General features: G+C 41.4%; 1 protein-coding gene across 1 annotated transcript in view; it reads left to right on the top strand.

The window, feature by feature from the left end:
- SMARCC1 (SWI/SNF related, matrix associated, actin dependent regulator of chromatin subfamily c member 1) overlaps nt 1-21456 on the top strand; it is a 198230-nt gene that overhangs the window by 69194 nt on the left and 107580 nt on the right. Inside the window, exons 8-11 of the mRNA XM_010374744.2 lie at nt 2742-2817; nt 4248-4373; nt 8405-8526; nt 14236-14360. Of these exons, the coding sequence (XP_010373046.1) occupies nt 2742-2817; nt 4248-4373; nt 8405-8526; nt 14236-14360 (449 nt within the window). The remainder of the gene's footprint in view (nt 1-2741; nt 2818-4247; nt 4374-8404; nt 8527-14235; nt 14361-21456) is intronic.

Below are 21456 nucleotides of genomic sequence, written 5' to 3'. Positions count from 1 at the left end.
GCTCATGCCTGTAATCGCAGCACTTGAAGAGGCCATGGTGGATGGATCATGTGAGGTCAGGAGTTCAAGACCAGCCTGGCCAACATGGTGAAACTCCATCTCTACTAAAACTATAAAAAGTTAACCAGACATGGTGGCACACGCCTGTAATCCCAACTACTCAGGTGTCTGAGGCATGAGAATCACTTGACCCTGGGAAACGGAGGTTGCAGTGAGCCGAGATCATGCCACTGCACTCCATCCTTGGTGACAGAGTCTCACTCTTTCTTCAAAAAATAAATAATTTTTTCTAGTGTTTATTACTGATTAAATTTTTTTGAGACAGAGTCCCACTCTGTTACCCAGGCTGGAGTGCAATGGCACAGTCTCGGCTCACTGCAACCTTCACCTCCCAGATTCAAGTGATTCTTCTGCCTCCATCCTTCCTAGTAGCTGGGATTACAGGTGTGCCTCACCATGCCTGGCTAATTTTTATATTTTTAGTGGAGACCGGGTTTCACCATGCTGGTCAGACTGGTCTTGAACTCCTGACCTCAGGTGATCCACCTGCGTTGGCTTCCCAAAGTGCTGGGATTGCAGGTGTGAGCCACCGCATCCAGTCTGATCAGTTTGCTTTTTTCAAAAACTACTCATGCCAAACCATTAAGGATGAAATTAATTTATGTCGAAAATTGAGTTTTTCTTCTCATCAGAAATTTATTTGCCTAGTACTGTTGTGGCTTTACATGTTATAACCCATACTGGTTTCAGTATCTATAGTATGTATAATGAGTATTATAAACAAGAGCTAGATATTAGTGAAAATAGTGGGGCCAGGCGCTATGGCTCATGCCTGTAATCCCAGCACTTTGGGAGGCTGAGGCAGGCAGATCATGAGGTCGGGAGACTGAGACCATTCTGGCTAACAGGTTGAAACCCTGTCTCTACTAAAAATACAAAAAAATTAGCCGGGCGTGGTGGTGGGTGCCTGTAGTCCCAGCTACTCGGGAGGCTTAGGCACAAGAATAGCGTGAACCTGGGAAGCAGAGCTTGCCGTGAGCCGAGATCACGCCACTGCAGTCCAGCCTGGGAGACAGAGCAAGACTGTCTCAAAAAATAATTTTTTTAAATCTATTAAATAAAAATTATTTAATATTAATGCCTGCATAGTGCACATGGAAATAGGGATAACATTCCTTGTACTTTTATTTTGCTAAACCTATAGTGGAGCAGCTTTAGTATTTATTTCATTCTTGTCATGTAAAGTGGAGATTTTCATTGTGGTTTCTACAGGTCTAGTCAGTCTTCTTTCACCTGCTTAATTTTTATGTTTTTATTTTATTTTCTCATAAGTTATTGGGGTACAGGTGATAACTGGTTACGTGAGTAAATTCTTTAATGGTGATTTGGTGCACCCATCACCCAAGCAGTATACACTGCACCTTATTTGTAGTTTTTTTTTTTTTTTTTTTTTTGAGACAGAGTCTCGCTCTGTCACCCAGGCTGGAGTGCAGTGGCTGGATCTCAGCTCACTGCAAGCTCCGCCTTCCGGGTTTACACCATTCTCCTGCCTCAGCCTCCCGAGTAGCTGGGACTACAGGCGCCCGCCACCTCGCCCAGCTAGTTTTTTGTATTTTTTAGTAGAGACGGGGTTTCACCGTGTTAGCCAGGATGGTCTCGATCTCCTGACCTCGTGATCCGCCCGTCTCGGCTTCCTAAAGTGCTGGGATTACAGGCTTGAGCCACCACGTCCGGCCTGAATACATCTTCTTAAGGCTTTGGATTCTTTCCTCTGTGTTATACCAGGGAGCTTTTGGCACCTTAACTGCATTGAGTGGGATCCAGTTTTTATTCAGCCAACCAAATAGATGTATGGAACAACCCCTGACAGCTTGGCTAGAGTACATCGCTGGGGCCAGGGTAGCATTGCAAGTTGAGCTTTGAATGTTAGGTTTGGAATGCTTATTAGACGTTCTACACAAGGAGATGTGGAACTGGCTGTTGGATTTATGAGTTCAGAATACATGGGAGAGTGCTGACATAAAATTTGAAGTCATCAGTGTGTATTTAAAGTTATAAGAATGAATGAAATTAGCAGGGGAGAAGGATTTTTCCAAAAACTGAACCTCGGAACTTTTGAAGATTGAAGACGTTTGAGACTAAGACCAGAAACTGGCATGGAAACTTGAAGAGAGGCTGGTGAATATAAGGACTATCAGGTGATATAGTACTTTCTTGGTGGCCAAGTGAGGGAAATGCTTTGAGGAAAGAGCAAGCAGCTGTTTCAAATTTTTTGGTCTTAGTCTTCAACTTCGGGTTTAGCAATATATACGTTATTTACTGGTGACCTCTACAGAGGAGCTTTCTTGGCAGAATAGTAAGGACAAAAGTGTCTAATAAGTTGCTATTAATAGATTTTAGTAGTATTTCTTTTAGTTTTTTGTTTTGTTTTGTTTTGTTTCGAGATAGGGTCTCACTCTGTTGTCCAGACTGAAGTGCAGTGGCATGATCTCGGCTCACTGCAACCTCTGCCTCCTGGGTTCAAGCGATTCTTTTACCTCAGCTTCCTGGGTGGCGGGGACTGCAGGCACGTCCTACCATGCCCAGCTAATTTTTGTATTTTTTGGTAGAGACGCGGTTTCACCATATTGACCAGGCTGGGATTTTAGTAGTATTTCTAAAATATGTTACTGTTTGTAAAAGTCTTTCTAATAAATTACCTTTGACTCTAATTTGTTTTTCTCTTTTCTGTTCCTTTATAGCTATGATACTTGGGTCCATAGTAATGATGTTGATGCTGAAATTGAAGATCCACCAATTCCAGAAAAGCCATGGAAGGTAAATGATTAAAAAAAAAACCAATCTTATAATAATCTCTTTTTTTGGTTTTGTTTTTTTGAGATGGCGTCTCACTCTGTCGCCCAGGCTAGAGTGAAGTGGTGCGATCTTGGCTTACTGCAACCTCCGCCTCCCGAGTTCAAGTGATTCTCGTGCATCAGCCTCCCAAGTAGCTGGGACTACAGGCACACGCTACCATGTTTGGTTAATTTTTGTATTTTTGGTAGAGACGGAATTTTACCAGGTTGGTCAGACTGGCCTCAAACTCCTGACCTCAGGTGATCCGCCTGCCTTGGTCTCCTGAAGTGCTGGGATTGTAGGTGTAAGCCATTGTGCCCGGCCAAAAAAATTATTATAATAATCTAATAGCTCTTCTCAGCTGTTTTCTAAGCAGTCTCTCTAAGGAGATACAGAATGTTGGTTTCCCTTTCCTGTCATCCATTTACAAGATATGCATGGCTACGAAGACTTTATTATCTAGGTCTTAGATGAGATGTCTGCAGTGCTTGATGTTTGAGGAGAATCCAAAGGCAGGTCAGATTGTGGTTTGTGAGAGAGGAGTGTGAGGAGTAGAGTTGAACATCACTGATGATGTCATTTGGAAAGCTTGGAAGCAGTGCCTGTGTGACTTTTAGAAGGATGTAGACTTACTTTATTAATCATTTCTACCATAATGTAATAAGAGTCCATACACTGACTTGTTAGTCAACTTTTGATGTGGAAATAATTTAAACTTTGTGGGGCATGGTGACTCATACCTGTAATAACAGCACTTTGGGAGGCTAAGGCAGGAGGATTGCTTGACCAGCCTGAGCTACCAAAAAAAAAAATTATCTGAGCATAATGTCAAGTTCCTTATAGTCCTAGCTACATACTTGGAAGGCTGAGGCAGGAGGATTCCTTGAGCTGGGGAGGTTGAGGCTGCAGTGAGCCATGATTGCACCACTTCACTCCAGCTTTTATAACAAGACCCTGTCTCAAAACAAAGATTAATTTTACAGGTTGCATGAGTAGTCCAAAACAAAAGCACTACTTTATATTCTTCTTCCAGATTTTTCTATTTTTAACTATTTTTGGAAATTAAATGTTGAAATTATACTATCATCTAATAGTAAAGGAGTAAGCCATATGACTCGTGAGCCATGTAATGTTGTGAAGTACTACTGAAGGATTTGTAGACATCTATTGCCCTGTAGATTATAGTATCAGAAGTTTAAGACTGGGAATGATTACTTACTATGGTATCACATTGTTAGGAAGGAAACTAGGCTCCAGAGTATACCTCATATGTCATTAGTAGTATTAAGTTATTAATGTGTTTTATGCATTTGAGGCTTTGAAAATAAATCAGCTTGTTTCCTTTTCAATACTTTAAAACCTTGAGTGATTTTGTTATTTATGTAGATATTCATGATTTGATATGGTTTTAGGTTCATGTGAAATGGATTTTAGACACTGATATTTTCAATGAATGGATGAATGAGGAGGATTATGAGGTGGATGAAAATAGGAAGCCTGTGAGTTTTCGTCAGCGGATTTCAACCAAGAATGAAGAGGTATTTTCTTTGGCATGATTTCTCACCATTAAGTCTGTCTTCTTGGCCTAAATATTATTAAATCTTCATCAATAAATTGTCATATACAAACCACTTAGGAACTTTCACATCTACCTGATGGCTGATGTGCCATCAGGTGAAAGTTCCTAGGTGGCTGTAACAGCCATCTCAGAAGCTAATAACCTCCCAAAAAGGGGTATGAAAATCTTAAAAGGTTATTAAGATTTAAAGTGGCCCATGCAGAAGGGTAGTGGTATAGCTGATTTTGCCCACTAGATCTGAAGTGTAATATCATCACTACAGAATTTAATGTAGCTGTTGGTTTTCCTGTGGAAAACTCATTTTGTTTAATATATATATATATTTTTTGAGACAAAGTCTTGCTCTGTTGGCCAGGCTAGAGTGCAGTGGCACGCACAATCTCAGCTCACTGCAACCTCTGCCTCCTGGGTTGAAGCGATTCTCCTGCCTCAAGCCTCCCAAGTAGCTGGGATTATAGACGCTTGCCACCACATCTGGCTAAGTTTTGCATTTTTAGTAGAGACAGGGTTTCTCCATGTTGGCTAGGCTGGTCTCGAACTCCTGACCTCAGGTGACCTGCCTTGGCCTCTCAAAGTGCTGGGATTACAGGCATGAGCCACCACGCCTGACCTGTTTAATATTCTTAAATAACTGTTAATCCACAGATGGTAGGTAGTGTAAAGTACAGGCCTTAAACATCTTAACAGTTGTAGTTCAATCCGCTTTTCTGAGGGTGGATGATTTGACATTTTATCATTTAATCCTTTGAGAAGTTCAGTCGCTTAGATATTTACCCGTGATTCCTTGTAAGGCACAACTTGTGGAAGGCACAACTTGCGCGGTAGGTGTCCTAGAAGACAACTTGACACTGAGAAGAAGGGGTGTTAGTACTGGATTTAGAGACTTTTGATTCCTTTTCCTGGGGTATTGTTTGACTTTATTTGTTTGTTTATTTGTTTGTTTGTTTGAGACAGATTCTCACTCTGTTGCCCAGGCTGGAGTGCAGTGTTGCTATCTTGGCTCTCTGCAACCTCCACCTCCTGGGTTCAAGCTGTCCTCCTGCCTCAGCCTCCCAAAGTGCTGGGATTACAGGTATTACTGTAGTAACTGGGACTACAGTCACGCGCCACCACACCTGGCTAATTTTTGTATTTTCAGTAGAGATGGGGTTTCACTATCTTGGCCAGGCTGATCTTAAACTTCTGAGCTCAGTTGATCCACCAGCCTTGGCCTCCCAAAGTGCTGGGATTACAGGTATGAGCCACCATGCCTTGCCAATTTTTAGGAAAAATATTAGGAAACAAAAATGTTAAATGGCTGGGCCCAGCGACTCACACCTCTAATCCCAGCACTTTCAGAGGCCGAGGTGGGAGGATTGTTTGAGCCCAGAAGTTTGAGTCCAGTCTGGGCAATGTAGCAAGACCTCATCTCTTCAAATGATAAAAAAATTAGAGAAAAAAAAAAAGAGAAGAGAAAAATGTTTTACGGTTGAGTCTTTGTCATACCTTTTTACTTGCAGTTGGTTCTTGTTTGTTTTGGAATTGGACTCTTCAGATTTTTTTTCCCACCAGTCTTATGGTGCTGATACTCTCTTATTTTAACCTTTCCAGAAGATATACTTACATATTTGCTTTCCCTTAATATATTTTAATCCAAGGCTTTTTTGTCATTAGGAATATTCCAGTTTCTACATTACGTTTTTTAACCGACCAGTTCATACCCGTTTCTGTTCCAATTTAGTTTGTTTATTCATTTATTTTTAGAAGGTTATATAAAAATGGATATTTGTTTAAAAATTTAGGGTTGGGCATGGTGGCTTACGCCTGTAATTCCAGTACTTTGGGAGGCCAGGGTAGGTGGAGTGCTTGAGCCCAGGAGTCTGAGACTAGCCTGGGCAACATGGCAAGACCCTGTCTCTGCAAAAAATACAAAAATTAGCTGGGCTTGGTGGTGCACAACTGAAGTCCCAGCCACTTGAGAGGCTGAGGTGAGGGGTATCAATTGAGCCCAGGAAGTTAAGGCTGCAGTGATCCATAGTCACTTGAACTCGGGTGGTGAAGGTTGTAGTGAGCTGAGATCATGCCACTGCACTCCAACCTGGGTATCAAGAGTGAGGCCCTGTCTCAGAAAAAAAAAGAAAAAAATTCAACTTCAGATTTATTGTATCATTCAAAGGTGTATATCCTTTAGATTTTTTTCAAACTGCTATTACATACTCATAAGGTGTTCAAGGTTCTCAGTTTGATGCCATGGAGCTTCTCAATGGAAATGCAGTTGAAAAGAATAGGATGGCAACAGAGAAAATTAACGTTTAATTCATGGATTTTTTTCATTTTGGTGTGAGACAGAATCTCATTCTGTCACCTACGCTGAATGGTGGCGCAATTACAGCACACTGTGACCTTGACCTCCTGAGCATAAGCTATCCTCCCGGCTCAGTATTCTGAGTAATTCGGGCCATAGACGCACACCCCTAAACCCAGCTAACTTTTTGTTTGTTTGTTTTTGTAGAGACAAGGTCTTACTATGTTTCCCAGGCTGGTCTTGAACTCCTGGGCTCAAGCATTCCCCCGCCTTGGCCTCCCAAAGTGCTGGGATTACAGGTGTGAGCCACCATGACCAGCCTAATTGATGTTTTAATTTTAGGTTATTTACTTACGCCTCTCATGCTTTTACCTAATCTGGTACTGATCATTTAGGTATTTTTTTCTTTATAATAGTCTGTTTTATTAAATTGGTAGTTACTGTCTGCAGGCTTGCTTTTGTATGTTGATCTTATGTCTTGCAACTTTCCTGACTTGTTCATTAGGTCTGGTAGTTTTTTTTATGTATAAAATTGTACCATCTGCAAACTGGGATAGTTTTTACTTATAAAGGTTGACTTTTTTTTTCCTTCTTTGAGCCAGAGTCTTGCTCTGTCACCCAGACTGGAGTGCAGTGACATGATCACGACTCAGTGCAACCTTCGCCTACTGGGTTCAAGCAGTTCTCATATCTCAGCCTCCTGAGTAGCAGGGAGTACAGGCATGCTTCACCATACCCTGCTAATTTTTTGTATTTTTAGTGGAGATGGGGTTTCCCTGTGTTGGGCAGGTTGGTCTTGAACTCCTTGCCTCAAGTGATTTTCCCACCTCGGCTTCCCAAAGTGCTAGAATTACAGGCATGAGCCATGGCACCCGGCCCTAGACCTTGACTTTTTTTTTTTTTTTTTTTGAGACTGAGTCTCGCTCTGTCACCCAGGCTGGAGTGCAGTCCCGATCTCAGCTCACTGCAAGCTCCGCCTCCCGGGTTTACGCCATTCTCCTGCCCCAGCCTCCCAAGTAGCTGGGACTGCAGGCACCACCAAGTTTTTTATTTATTTATTTATTTATTTATTTTTTTTGGTATTTTTTAGTAGAGACGGGGTTTCACCATATTAGCCAGGATGGTCTCAATTTCCTGACCTCGTGATCCGCCCGTCTCGGTCTCCCAGAGTGCTGGGATTACAGGCTTGAGCCACCACGCCCGGCCAGACGTTGACTTTTAAATTATGTTGCCATCTTGCTTAACATTTCTTATGACATAAAGTTATGTTCTATTTATTTTAGAGATTAAGAATAATTCCTATAATGCTACATTTTCACAGGATCATTTGGCCTGTCTTTGTATTTTGTCAGTTTAATAGAGTGTATTTCATATTTTTCCAGCAGTTATTAAAATACATTTCCCACCTCAAAACATAGAATGTGAACAGTACCAGTTTTTAATTGTGCAAGGTTTCAGCATGTCTATTATAGCATAGTTTGAATAACTGATAGCTGATACTTCCATTGATGATATATATCACCTGAAAGGTCAGGGAAAGTTTCTTGATTACTGGTGTTCCTGGATGATTAATGATATTCTTTTCATTTGCTCTGAACCAAGAATATGCTGTTGTCTTTGTATGTGGAGACTCACCTTTGGCGAAGGATTTGTAGAAACTGAGGAGCAAAGATAGCTGATATTTATTTCCATTTACTTCTTCCTAGCCAGTCAGAAGTCCAGAAAGAAGAGATAGAAAAGCATCAGCTAATGCTCGAAAGAGGAAACATTCGCCTTCGCCTCCCCCTCCGACACCAACAGAATCACGGAAGAAAAGTGGCAAGAAAGGGTAAGAACGATTACATGATTCAAAGGGCATTAAAACAGGCCGGATGTGGTGGCTTACACCTATAATCCCAGCACTTTGGGAGGCCAAGGCAGGCAGATCAACTGAGGTCAGGAGTTCAAAACCAGTCTGGCCAACATGGTGAAACCCCATCTCTACTAAAAATATAAAAATTAGCTGGGCATGGTGGTGCATGCCTGTTTGAATGTTAGGTTTGGAATGCTTGTTAGACGTTCTACACGAGGAGATGTGGAACTGGCTGTTGGATTTATGAGGCTTGGGAGGCTGAGCCTGGAAAATCACTTGGATTTTTTTTTTTTGTATCTAAGTATGTATTGAGAAGCATGGATGGTAAGGAGTTTAAGACATTATATTCACCAAGTTTAGTGTCTCCTTTTCTGATTTTACCATTTGTCCCGTTTGTGACCAAATGAACTCATAGAAGAGGTGAATACGTGGCTGCTTGATGTTCGGCAAAGCATGGCAGTACAACTTTTGTACTTAGTGAGCTCTGGTTGAATAACGATTATGATTTCTACTGAATAGATTGTTTTGAGGGTTAAATGAGACTTTAAAGCCTTAGCACATTGCCTGGCTTTAAATACACACTTAATAAATGGTAAATGGTAGTTATTAATTGGTATATATTAAGATACATAATTTCTGGTTTGCGTAGCTTAAAATATTTTCATTATCATTTTTATAGTTTAGACTTAGCAAGATAATTATGGTCTGTAAATTGATTATTTTCATGTGACAGTCAACTTTTTGGATGTTGATTGAAGTGTAAAGGTACAATTGACATCATCTCTCCTGCAGTTTCCTTATATAGACTTTCCTCCCTACCCTAGTTAGCATTTCTGTTCCCAGAAGATTCCTTGAATCATATTACTTCCTGAAGGGTAGTTATGACAACACTCTTTTTTTTTTTTTTTTTTTTTTTTTTTTTTTTTTTTTTGAGGCGAAGTCTCGCTCTGTCGCCCGGACTGGAGTGCAGTGGCCGGATCTCAGCTCACTGCAAGCTCCGCCTCCCGGGTTTGCGCCATTCTCCCGCCTCAGCCTCCCGAGTAGCTGGGACTACAGGCGCCCGCCACCTCGCCCGGCTAGTTTTTTTTTTGTATTTTTAGTAGAGACGGGGTTTCACTGTGTTAGTCAGGATGGTCTCGATCTCCTGACCTCGTGATCCGCCCGTCTCGGCCTCCCAAAGTGCTGGGATTACAGGCTTGAGCCACCGCGCCCGGCCGACAACACTCTTACTAATAGAAGTCTTTAGGTGCATTTAAAAACCTCTTAGTTTCATATATTATTAAGCAAGTTACAGTCATCAAAAAACCTTTAAAAACTTAGTTTTTGAGCCCATATGTATTATGACATGAAAATTGAAGTTATAAAAATAGATTTTTCATTAGCTGTTTATGGGGTAACTTTATTTTTTACAGTTCTTTTTGTTTTGGAAATGGAGTCTCGCTGTGTTGCCAGGCTGAAGTGCAGTGGCGCGATCTCAGCTTACTGCAATCTCCTCCTCCCAAATTCAAGCGATTCTCCTGCCTCAGCCTCCCAAGTAGCTGGGAATACAGGCTCGCGCCACCATGCTCAGCTAATTTTTTTGTATTTTTAGTAGAGACGAAGTTTCACCATGTTGGTCAGGATGGTCTCAATCTCCTGACCTCGTGATCCACCCGCCTCAGCCTCCCAAAGTGCTGGGATTACAGGCGTGAGCCACCGTGCCTGGCATACGTTACTTTTATATATGTTTAACATTTCATCTTTTTTTTTGAGACAGGGTCGTGAACCACCATGCCTGGCCTACATTCCTTTTATATATATTTAACGTTTCATCTTTTTTTTGAGACAGTGTCTTGCTCTGTTGCCCAGACTGGAGCACAGTGGTGCGATCTCAGCCCATTGCAACCTCTATCCCATGGGCTCTGGCAATTCTCCTACTTCAGCCTCTTGAGTAGCTGAGACTACAGGTGCGCAGTACCACACTCAGCTAATTTTTGTAGTTTTTGTAGAGATGGTTTCTCTCCTTGTTACCCAGACTGGTCTCAAACTCCTGGTCTCAAGCAGTCCTTCCACCATGGCCTCCCAAAGTGTTGGGATTATTTGCATGAGCCACCACACCTAGCCTGTTTCTTACATTTCTAGTCGGAATGTTGCTTTTGCTGTTCAGAAATTTTGGAGCTACATGAGATCTTTGCAGGGAGAGCACTGTCAACTGTGATGAGATAAAATGGGGTGCTGGGACACCAGTGTTTATTGAACCGAGATGTGATCCCTAGGAGGCTTGAGGCTCACAGTGGTGACATGTACCCTCTACTTTGAATATAATGCATACCAGATTGAGTTCTCTAAAATATATGTATGCATGTACTTTAATGGAATACATTTGCCTTGTAATGACCACACCTTTTCTCATTTTACATTTCTCCTTAGAATTATGTTGAAAATATAATTAGAAAATATTTTGAAATCTGTTTTCCCAACTTTTGTTTCATTCATCTGCATTGTATGTTTTCTTCCCCTTTAAGTATTTTATCTCTCTGCTGCCTTTAGGTTTATAGGCTTTTAAAAAAGCATCATGTACCACTTGTCTTTCAAGTTGCCTGCATAGCCCTCTTCCAAGTGTACTTTCCTTCCTTTTGTTTAAAAAAAAAATAAAGGCTGAGTACGGTGGCTCACGCCTGTAATCCCAGCATTTTGGGAGGCCGAGATGGGTGAATCACGAGGTCAGGAGATGGAAACCATTCTAGCTAACACAGTGAAACCCAGTCTCTACTAAAAATACAAAAAAAAAATTAGCCGGGCGTAGTCCCAGCTGCTCGGGGGAGGCTGAGGCAGGAGAATGGTGTGAACCTGGGAGGCGGAGCTTGCAGTGAGCTGAGATCACACCACTGTACTCCAGCCTGGGTGACAGAGCGAGACTCCATCTCAAAGAAAAAAAAAAAAACAAGAACAAAAACAAACAAACAAAAAAACTCGTGATTTTTATTTGGAAAACAGTTTTACTTTATGTATCCTATTCTAACCTAAGCCAATATGTCATCCCTCAAAGGGAACTTTGAGCATTCTTTCTGCACTGTAGAACTCAGACTGGCCCAGCATGCTGTTTCAGTCAGCTTTTTCTCCATTTCCACTCTCACTTCACAGTGCACTTTAGATTGCTATGCAGTACTTCCCAAAGCAAGTGTGTTTTTCTTTTCTTACACCTTTTGGCCATTATTCTGCATCCTGAAGCGTTGTCTTTTTTATTATTATTATTTCATTTATTTATTTTTGCCAGACAAGATCTTGCTCTTTGGCAGGAAAAAATAAAAAACAATAACAAATAAATTAGGGGCTTAAATTAGTATAACAACATCTGCTGAAGAATAAATAATCATTAAAAAAAGAATGCAGAATATTCAGGGTGCAGAATAAAGGCTGGAGTGCAGTGGTGCAATCATGTAACCTTAAAATCCTGAGGTCAAGCAGTCCTCCTCAGTGGCTAGGACTACAGGTGCATGCCACCATGCCTGGCTTAGCATTAAAAACTTTTTGGAGGCTGGTGCAATAGTCCATTCCTGTCATCCTAGCACTTTGGGAGACTGAGGTGGACAGATTGCCTGAGCTCAGGAGTTAGAGACCAGCCTGAGCAACATAGTGAAACCCCATCTTTACTAAAAATACAAAAAAAATTAGCCAGGCGTGGTTGCGCACCCTTGTAATCCAAGCTACTGGGGAGGCTGAGGCATGAGAATTGCTTGAACCTGAGAAGGCAAAGGTTGCAGTGAGCTGAGATTTGTGCCACTTCTCTCCAGCCTGGGCAACAGAGCAAGACTGTCTCCTCCCCCCGCCCCCACCAAAACAAAAGAAAAGAAAACAAAACTTTTTGGGCCAGGAGTCATGGCTCATGCCTGTAATCCCAGAACTTTGGGAGGCCAAAGTAGGAGGATCGCTTAAGTTTGAGATCACCTGAGGCAACATAGTGAAACCCTGTATCTAGAATAAATTAAAGAAAGAAAAATAGTCTGGGCATGATGGTGTGCACTTATAGCCTCAGCTACTCAGGAGCCTGAGGAAGGAGGATCACTTGAGCCCAGGAGTTCAAGGATGCAGTGACCTGTGATTGCACCACTGCATTCCAGCTTGGACAACAAAGTGAGACCCTGTCTCAAAATTTAAATTTTTTGTTTTTTGGTAGAGATGGGGTCTCGCTCTGTTTCTGAGGCTGGTCTCGAATTCCTGGCCTCAGGCAGTTCTTCTGCCTTGGCCTTCCATTGCTCTTGGATTACAGGCATGAGCCACCACACCCAGCCCTTACATCTTAGTGAATTGTTAAACAATTCTCAAGGTTCAACTTAACTCTAACCTTCAGTCTTTACAACCTCTCTGTGATGTATTTTCTTGGTACTTTTATTCATTTCTCTGCACTGAAATATAATACTTCTATTGTATTTTTCTGTGTTTCTGTGAATCCTGTTATGTGAGGTAAGGGTTTCTGTTGTATATCCCTTGTAATCCCTAAAGGTAAAGAATCATTACTGGGTTTATTTTTTTGAGCCCCCTGGCATTTATTAGTTTTAAAAATTAATAATGATTTGATTGAATTTTTGGTGCAAGAGCAGTGGACGATTTTATACGGAAGATTTAGTACTATATTTAGGGATTCTACTTGCCATTCCTGATATTTGGATGATAAAATGGCCATTAAAACACAGTGGTACATCTCTTTGATCACATATGTGATTGCTTATAATCTTAGTATATATCATATTTCCTTAGCAGTTCTTCTTTTATTACACTAATTTAAGTCCCTTTTGTGATAGTGCCAGCAATTGTCTAGTAGGATTTTTTGCCCATTTTTTATGCCTGTTAACTTTTATTTTTGTTTTATTGGCTGGTTAGATGTAATTTGGGGGAAGTTATCTAATTTTTTCTTTTTAATGTTTGCCTTTTTTATTTTTTTTTTATTTTTTAATTTAATTTATTTATTTTTTTTTTTTGAGATGGAGTCTCGCTCTGTCGCCCAGGCTGGAGTGCAGTGGCCAGATCTCAGCTCACTGCAAGCTCTGCCTCCCGGGTTTACGCCATTCTCCTGCCTCAGCCTCCTGAGTAGCTGGGACTACAGGCACCCGCCACCTCGCCCGGCTAGTTTTTTGTATTTTTTTTTTTTTTAGTAGAGACGGGGTTTCACCGTGTTCGCCAGGATGGTCTCGATCTCCTGACCTCGTGATCCGCCCGTCTCGGCCTCCCAAAGTGCTGGGATTACAGGCTTGAGCCACTGCGCCCAGCCACCCTTTTTATTTTTAAAAATTCTTCTAGATGGAGTCTCCCTCTGTCACCCAGGTGGGAGTGCACTGGCAACATCTCAGCTCAGTCCAACCTCCACCTTCCAGGTTCAAGCGATTCTCCTGCCTCAGCCTGCTGAGCAGGTGGGATTACAGGCGCCTGCCACCATGCCTGGCTTATTTTTGTATTTTTAGTAGAGAAAGGGATTCGCCATGTTGGCGAGGCTGGTCTCAAACTCCTGGCCTCAGTGATCCACCTGCCTCAGCCTCCCAAAATGCTGGGATTACAGGCATGAGCCACTGCGACTTACTGTTTGTCTTTTAAAAAAGTGATCTTGAGCATATATTCTACAAATAATGAAGGTGTGCAGCCTCAGAAACTGTTTGCTATAAGTAGCAATAATCAATCTTGTTTATATTTCATATACCTTGTATGTTTTAGCCAAGCTAGCCTTTATGGGAAGCGCAGAAGTCAGAAAGAGGAAGACGAGCAAGAAGATCTAACTAAGGATATGGAAGACCCAACACCTGTACCCAATATAGAAGAAGTAGTACTTCCCAAAAATGGTTTGTATTATTCTGCATGAGAGTGTTAGACGTAATTTAGTCATTCTCAGCAATACCATGGGATGAGTCAGTGCTTGCTGTGGGTCCACAGTTCTCGACTTTTAAGGATGAATAGATTGTCCCTTTTATGGATATCATTTTTGAATGTTCTGTAATCATTTAAGTAGTTTTATTCTTTTTTTTTTTTTTTTTGAGACGGAGTCTCTCTCTGTCGCCCAGGCTGGAGTGCAGTGGCGTGATCTCAGCTCACTGCAAGCTCCGCCTCCCGGGTTCACGCCATTCTCCTGCCTCAGCCTCCTGAGTAGCTGGGACTACAGGTGCCCACCACCGCACCCGGCTGATTTTTTGAAGTTTTTAGTAGAGACGGGGTTTCACCGTGTTAGCCAGGATGGTCTCGATCTCCTGACCTCGTGATCCGCCTGCCTCGGCCTCCCACAGTGCTGGGATTACAGGCGTTGAGCCACTGTGCCCAGGCCTACTCTTTGTTTATTGAGAAAACTTACAGCGACCAAAAACAACTTTAAATTTAGGAATGTTTTAAAATTAATGGTTTTTTTTTTTTTTTTTTTTTTTTGAGATGGAGTCTCGCTCTGTGGCCCAGGCTGGAGTGCTGGAGTGCAGTGGCCGGATCTCAGCTCACTGCAAGCTCCGCTTCCCGGGTTTAAGCCATTCTCCTGCCTCAGCCTCCCGAGTAGCTGGGGCTACAGGCGCCCGCCACCTCGCCCGGCTAGTTTTTTGTATTTTTTAGTAGAGACGAGGTTTCACCGTGTTAGCCAGGATGGTCTCGATCTCCTGACCTCGTGATCCGCCCGTCTCGGCCTCCCAAAGTGCTGGGATTACAGGCTTGAGCCACCGCGCCCGGCCTCTTTTTTTTTTTTTGAGACGGAGTCTCGCTGTGTCACCCAGGCTGGAGTGCAGTGGCGCGATCTCAGCTCACTGCAAGCTCCGCCTCCCGGGTTCATGCCATTCTCCCACCTCAGCCTCCGAGTAGCTGGGACTACAGGCACCCACCACCACGCCCGGCTAATTTTTTGTATTTTTAGTAGAGACGGAGTTTCACCGTGTTAGCCAGGATGGTCTCGATCTCCTGACCTCGTGATCCGCCCACCTCAGCCTCCCAAAGTGTTGGAATTACAGGCTTGAGCCACTGCGCCCGGCCAAAATTAATGGTTTTTAAATTGCAACAGAATCATATTCATATGAAAAAGTGGAGTATGTACTTATATACAGTTTAACTCACTGAAATCTCTAGGGAATGCTTTATGTGAATGTAGATTTGAAGATCTCCAGTAATGAATTTCTTCTAAGTGTGATGAACCTTAGTTACCAGTTTTGTAAATTCTGACCTGACTTCTATTCAATGTAATTAAATTCAGAGTGGGCTGGGCATGGTAGCTTATACCTGTAACCCCAGCACTTGGGGAGACCAAAGCAGGGGGATCACTTGAGGTCAAGAGTTCAAGACCCCCCCGGCCAGCGTGGTAAAACTCCATCTGTACTAAAAATACAGAAATTAGCCAGGCACAGTGGTGCATGCCTGTAATTCCAGCTACTGTGGAGGCTGAGGCAGAAGAATCATTTGAACCCAGGTGGAGGTTGCAGTGAGCTGAGATCATACCACTGCACTCCAGCCTGGGCGACAGAGTGAGACTCAGTCTCAAAAACAAAAACAACAAACATAAAAAAGCCAAAATGTTCTTTAAATATTGATAAGGTATTTTTTATTGACCATTAAATGTTTGTGTCCTCAGCCAGTGATCAGATTTAAAAAAAAATAAGCTCTAGCATACTTTAAAAAGTAAAGACCTGTGATTGGCATTTTATGATTTATTAGCCTTCTCCACCCATCTTTGTGGGTGCAGCTTGTAAATAAGAGACTATATATATGACTTTATATATCAGTTGGTGAATTATAACTCTCATGCTAATCATCTGAGTTTATAGAATTTCACTGGAATCTAGAAAGTGGAGATTTAAAATTTGGGGACTAGAAACTAAGTCATTAAAGTTATTAGTAGTTTTTTTTTTAAATATACTTTATTGAAGTAATAGGAGGAATTAGAACTTTTTCTGGTTATTAGAAGCTGAATTACAATTTCTTCAAAACAGCCTAAGATGAAGGATTGTAGTAAATTATAAGGTATCTCTTTTTTATTTTACTATTCTGTGAGCATGAAAAATAATGAAAAAGTAGAAAAAAAATCTAGGATTTAGATTAAGATGTGTATGAAGCATATAACTATCTTTCCTGTGCTAAACTTGTGCAGTGACAGAAAAGAATATTATAAAAAGCCTAGGAAAAACCAGAACATTATTTGTACATTTGTACATTGTTGAGAAATTTGTAAAATATAGGAAGCCATCTGGATCTAAAAGTAAGATGAGTTGCTAAAACTCAGGAAGTATACAGTTAAAAATAAGAGAAGATTATATGGTTTATATGGCACTAAACAGAGCAGTTGATAAAGAAGACTATATGGTTTATATGGCACTAAAGACAGAGCAGTTGATAAATAATTAAGATGGGCACTGGGTATATATGTATATATACATAGGTATATACATGTAGGGCAATATGCATATGTATGTATATATATACACACACAGGAAATATACATATGTATAGACATATAGGGCAGTATACATATGTATAAGATGGGCACTGGGTGTATATATGTATATACATATGTATATACATACAGGACAGTTAAGAATACCAGGAGAAGCTAGGCTCATCAGCATTGGTCTATCTGTATTTTGCACTCAGCTGATGGTGTGTTGTCTGGTCAAAGGCTAAAGCACTAAGGCTAAAGGTGACAAAGATGGCAAGGAAAGTGTCCCAAGCAGTTCTTGACATCCAGATGGAGGGATTAAAGGATAAAAAAAAATAAGCAGGAGAATTGGTAGTTGTCCTTTTTATTGGTTTTCTGTTCTCTAGTGAATTTATAAATTACACCATTCAAGCATTTGATTTTTCTGAATTTAAGTATAACCAGTTCAAGCCCCTATTCACAGTTGCTTGGATTTTCATTTTCTTAACACCTTTTTTTGTTTTTGAGATGGAGTCTTGCTCTGTCACCCAGGCTGGAGTGCAGTGGCCAGATCTCAGCTCACTGCAAGCTCCGCCTCCCGGGTTCACGCCATTCTCCTGCCTCAGCCTCCCGAGTAGCTGGGACTACAGGCGCCCACCACCTCGCCCGACTAGTTTTTTTTTTTTTTTTTGTATTTTTTTAGTAGAGACAGGTTTCACTGTGTTAGCCAGAATGGTCTCGATCTCCTGACCTCGTGATCCGCCCATCTCGGCCTCCCAAAATGCTGGGATTACAGGCTTGAGCCACCGCGCCCGGCCAACACTTTTTTTTTTTTTGGAGGACAGGTGCTCTTAACTTCTTGTGTCCTAAGAAATTTTTTGCCTATGTTAGTGTTGTAAATGTGTTTTTCTGTGTTTTCTTGCAGAAGGCTTATGCCTTCTGCTTTTATAGTTAGGTCTGTGACCCAATTTAAAGTTGTTTTTGAGGATGTTATGAATTACGGGTCGAAGTTTATTTTAATCCCCACATAGGTATTTAGTTGTTTGTACACCATTTGCTGAAAAGACACTACTTCTCACATTGAACTATTTTGATACCTTTGTTGAAAATCATCACACATTTCTACATTTAGATTCAGTATTCTATTCTAACCATCTCATTGTACTTAATACCACAGGGCCTGAGTTAATAGTTTTTTTTTTAGTAAGTATTGAAATTGAGTAAACTTCAACTTTTGTTCACATTTTTCAATATTGTTTTTGCTATTATAGCTCTTAGCTTTTCCATGTAAGTCTTAGCACCAGGATTTAATGTAATTTTTCCTCTTCTGTGTTTTGTATGTTTTATTATGAGGTCTTTCACATTTTGTTAAATTTATATCTCAATTTTTTTTGTTACTGAAAGTTTAAAATTTTCCACTTATGTTTTGCTAGTATGTAGAAAGAGAATTAATATTCCTTAATTTTTGACCGTGTATTCTGTTTCTTTTTTAAAAAATCATGTATTCTGGCACTTTTTTGTAGATTTCTTAGGATTTTCTATTATACAAACCTCCAATTACGTTATACCTCCACTATAATTTTAATAGCAGTTTAGAAAGCAGACATTTTTGCTTTTTTCTCTGTCTTCGAAAGAGCACATTTATATTTTACCATGACGTGTGATATCACACAATAGATGTTTCATCAATTTCAGGAAGCTTTCTTCCTGGATTTTTGTGAGTTTTTATGAATGAATGCCAAATTTTGATACCATTCTTCAGTATCCACTGATGTAATGATATTTCTCCTTTTAATCAGTTAATATTATTTAATTACATTGTGTGATTTTTGTAGTGGTTGAATCAACTCTGCATTCCTGGAATTAAAAAAAAAAAAAAGTCAGGGTCTCTCGCTCTGTCGCCCAGGCTGGAGTGCATTGGTACAGTCATGACTCACTGCTCACTCAAGTGATCCTCCCACCTCAGCCTCTCGTTTTAGCTGGGATGCATGTGCTTACCACCACGTTTGCCTAATTTTTATTCATTGTAGAGACACGATCTTGCCATATTGCCCAAACTGGTCTCAAACTCCTGAGCTCAAGCAATCTGCCCACCTCAGCCTCCCAAAGTGCAAGCTACCATGTCTGGCTTATTTTGTAGTTAATTCCTAATTAAAATCTATGGCAGAGCTGGACATGGTGGTCTTTCCCCGTAGTCCTAGCTGTTCAGTGAGAGGATTGCTGGAAACCAAGGACATTGAGGCTTCAGTGAGCCATGATCACACCACTGCACTACAGCCTGGGCTAAGGAGTGAGACCCTGATTCAAAAAAACCCAAAATCATTCACTGAAAATCTAGTCTTTTGAAATTTATTCACACTTGGCCGGGCACGGTGACTCATGCCTGTAATCCCAGCACTTTGGGAGGTCGAGGCGGGTGGATCACCTGAGGTCCGGAGTTCAAGACCAGCCTGGACAACATGGTGAAACCCCGTCTCTACTAAAAACACACACAAAAAATTAGCTGGGTGTGGTGGTGGGCGCCTGTAGTCCCAGCTACTCAGGAGGCTGAGGCAGGAGAATCACTTGAACCCAGGAGGCGGAGGTTGCATTGAGCCGAGATTGCGCCATTGCACTCCAGCCTGGGTGACAAGAGCGAAGCTCTGTCTCAAAAATAAAAAAATTATTCATACTTGTTTTATTACACAGCACATAGTTTATTTTGGTGAACGTTTGCTTGTACTACTTGAAAAGGACATGTGTTGTACCGTTTTTGAGTCTAGTGTTGTAGACGTTTGTTTGTTTTGTTTCTGAGACAGTCTGGGCTTTGTTGCCCAGGTTGGAGTGCAGTGGTGTGATCTCAGCTCACTGCAACCTCAGCCCCCAGGATTCTAGTGATTGTCCTGCCTCAGCCTCCTGAGTAGCTGAGATTGCAGGCGCCCGCCACCACGCTTGGCCAGTGTTTTTGTATTTTTAGTAGAGACAGGGTTTTGCCATGTTGGCCAGGCTGGTCTTGAACTTCTGATCTCAGGTGATCCACCCGCCTCGGCCTCCCAAAGCTGATTATAGGCATCAGCCACCTCGCCTGGCCCCCCCCCCCCTTTTTTTTTTGAGATGGCATCTTGCTCAGTCACCCAGTCTGGAGTGCAGTGGCATGATCTCGACTCACTGCAACCTCCTCCTCTTGAGTTCAAGTGATTCTCCTGCCTCAGCTTCTCGAGTAGCTGGAATTACAGAAGTGCACCACTATGTCTGGCTAGTTTTTGTATTTTTATTAGAGATAGAGTTTCAGTGTATTGCCCAGGCTGATCTAACTCCTGACCTCAAGTGATCTGCACACCTTAGCCTCCTAAAGTGCTGGGATTATAAGCGTGAGCCACTGTGCCTGACCTTTTTTTTTTTTTTTTTTGAGACAGAGTCTTGCTCTGTTGCCCAGGCTGGAGTGCATTGGCACAATCTCTGCTCACTGCAACCTCTGCCAGGTTCATGTGATTCTCCTGCTTCAGCCTCCCTAGTAGCTGGGATTACAGGTGCCTTCCACCATGCCCAGCTAAGTTTTGTATTTTTAGTAGAGACAGGCTTTCACCATGTTGGCCAGGCTGGTCGGAACTCCTGACCTTAGGTGATCCGCCTGCCTTGTCCTTCCAAAGTTCTGGGATTACAAGCATGAACCACTGCGCCTGGATGACTTTTTCAACCACTACAGGGACAGATGCTAAGGGTGAAGTAGAAAACAGGCATTCAATTTTCCAGTGTATGATTTTATGCATAGTATAGCATTGTTTTAATTGAGATATACTTCACCTAACATAAAATTAATTATTTAAAAGTGCATACTTGCATTGCCACCCAGACTAGAATACAGCTGTGCAATCATAACTCATGCAGCCTTCACCTCCTAGGCTCAAGCGTTTCTCCTGCCTCAGCCTCCCTAGTAGCTAGGACTTAAAAGCATGAGCCATTACACCCAGTTATAAGGGCATCAATCTCATTCTTGAGGGGCCTATCCTCCTGACTTAATTATTTTCCAAAGGCTTCACTTCTAAATGCCAGGACACTACAGTTGGGTTTCAACATAAGAATTTTATGGGCACACATTTTTTTCTGTTACTATGTGTTTAGCTCATCAAATATATTTAGAATCACTGTTAACTAGTTGAGGTTAAAATACAAGAAATTTAGCACTTTAAACAGGTTTTTTTTGGGGCGGGGGAGAAAGTATTTACCCATTTAAGAAAGGACTAGAATCCTAAAAATGTATAAAGAGTCTGAACTCCTTAGAGTAAGTATTTACTGTTGCTTATGTCAGATTGGTAACTTGTTAGAAATACATGGCCAAGAAGTGTGTGAACAGATGGTCACTTAAAGATATGCAAGTTCTTCAGATCACTGTTTGCATCAATAAGATTTTCAAAACCTAAAAGGTAGATGGAAAAGTGTGAAAGTTTTGAGGAATGAGTACTATCAAATGCTGTTGATGGAAAGTGTAAATTAATGAAGACATTTAACACAATTTGGCTGTATTTTTTTGTTGTTGTTGTTTGTTTTTTTTGAATCTGAGTCTTGCTGTATTGTCCAGGCTGGAA

Source organism: Rhinopithecus roxellana, chromosome 1 (assembly GCF_007565055.1).
Source record: "Rhinopithecus roxellana isolate Shanxi Qingling chromosome 1, ASM756505v1, whole genome shotgun sequence".
Taxonomy (NCBI): domain Eukaryota; kingdom Metazoa; phylum Chordata; class Mammalia; order Primates; family Cercopithecidae; genus Rhinopithecus; species Rhinopithecus roxellana.
The sequence above is the reverse complement of the archived record's forward strand: the minus strand, read 5'-3'. Positions and strand labels throughout refer to the sequence as shown.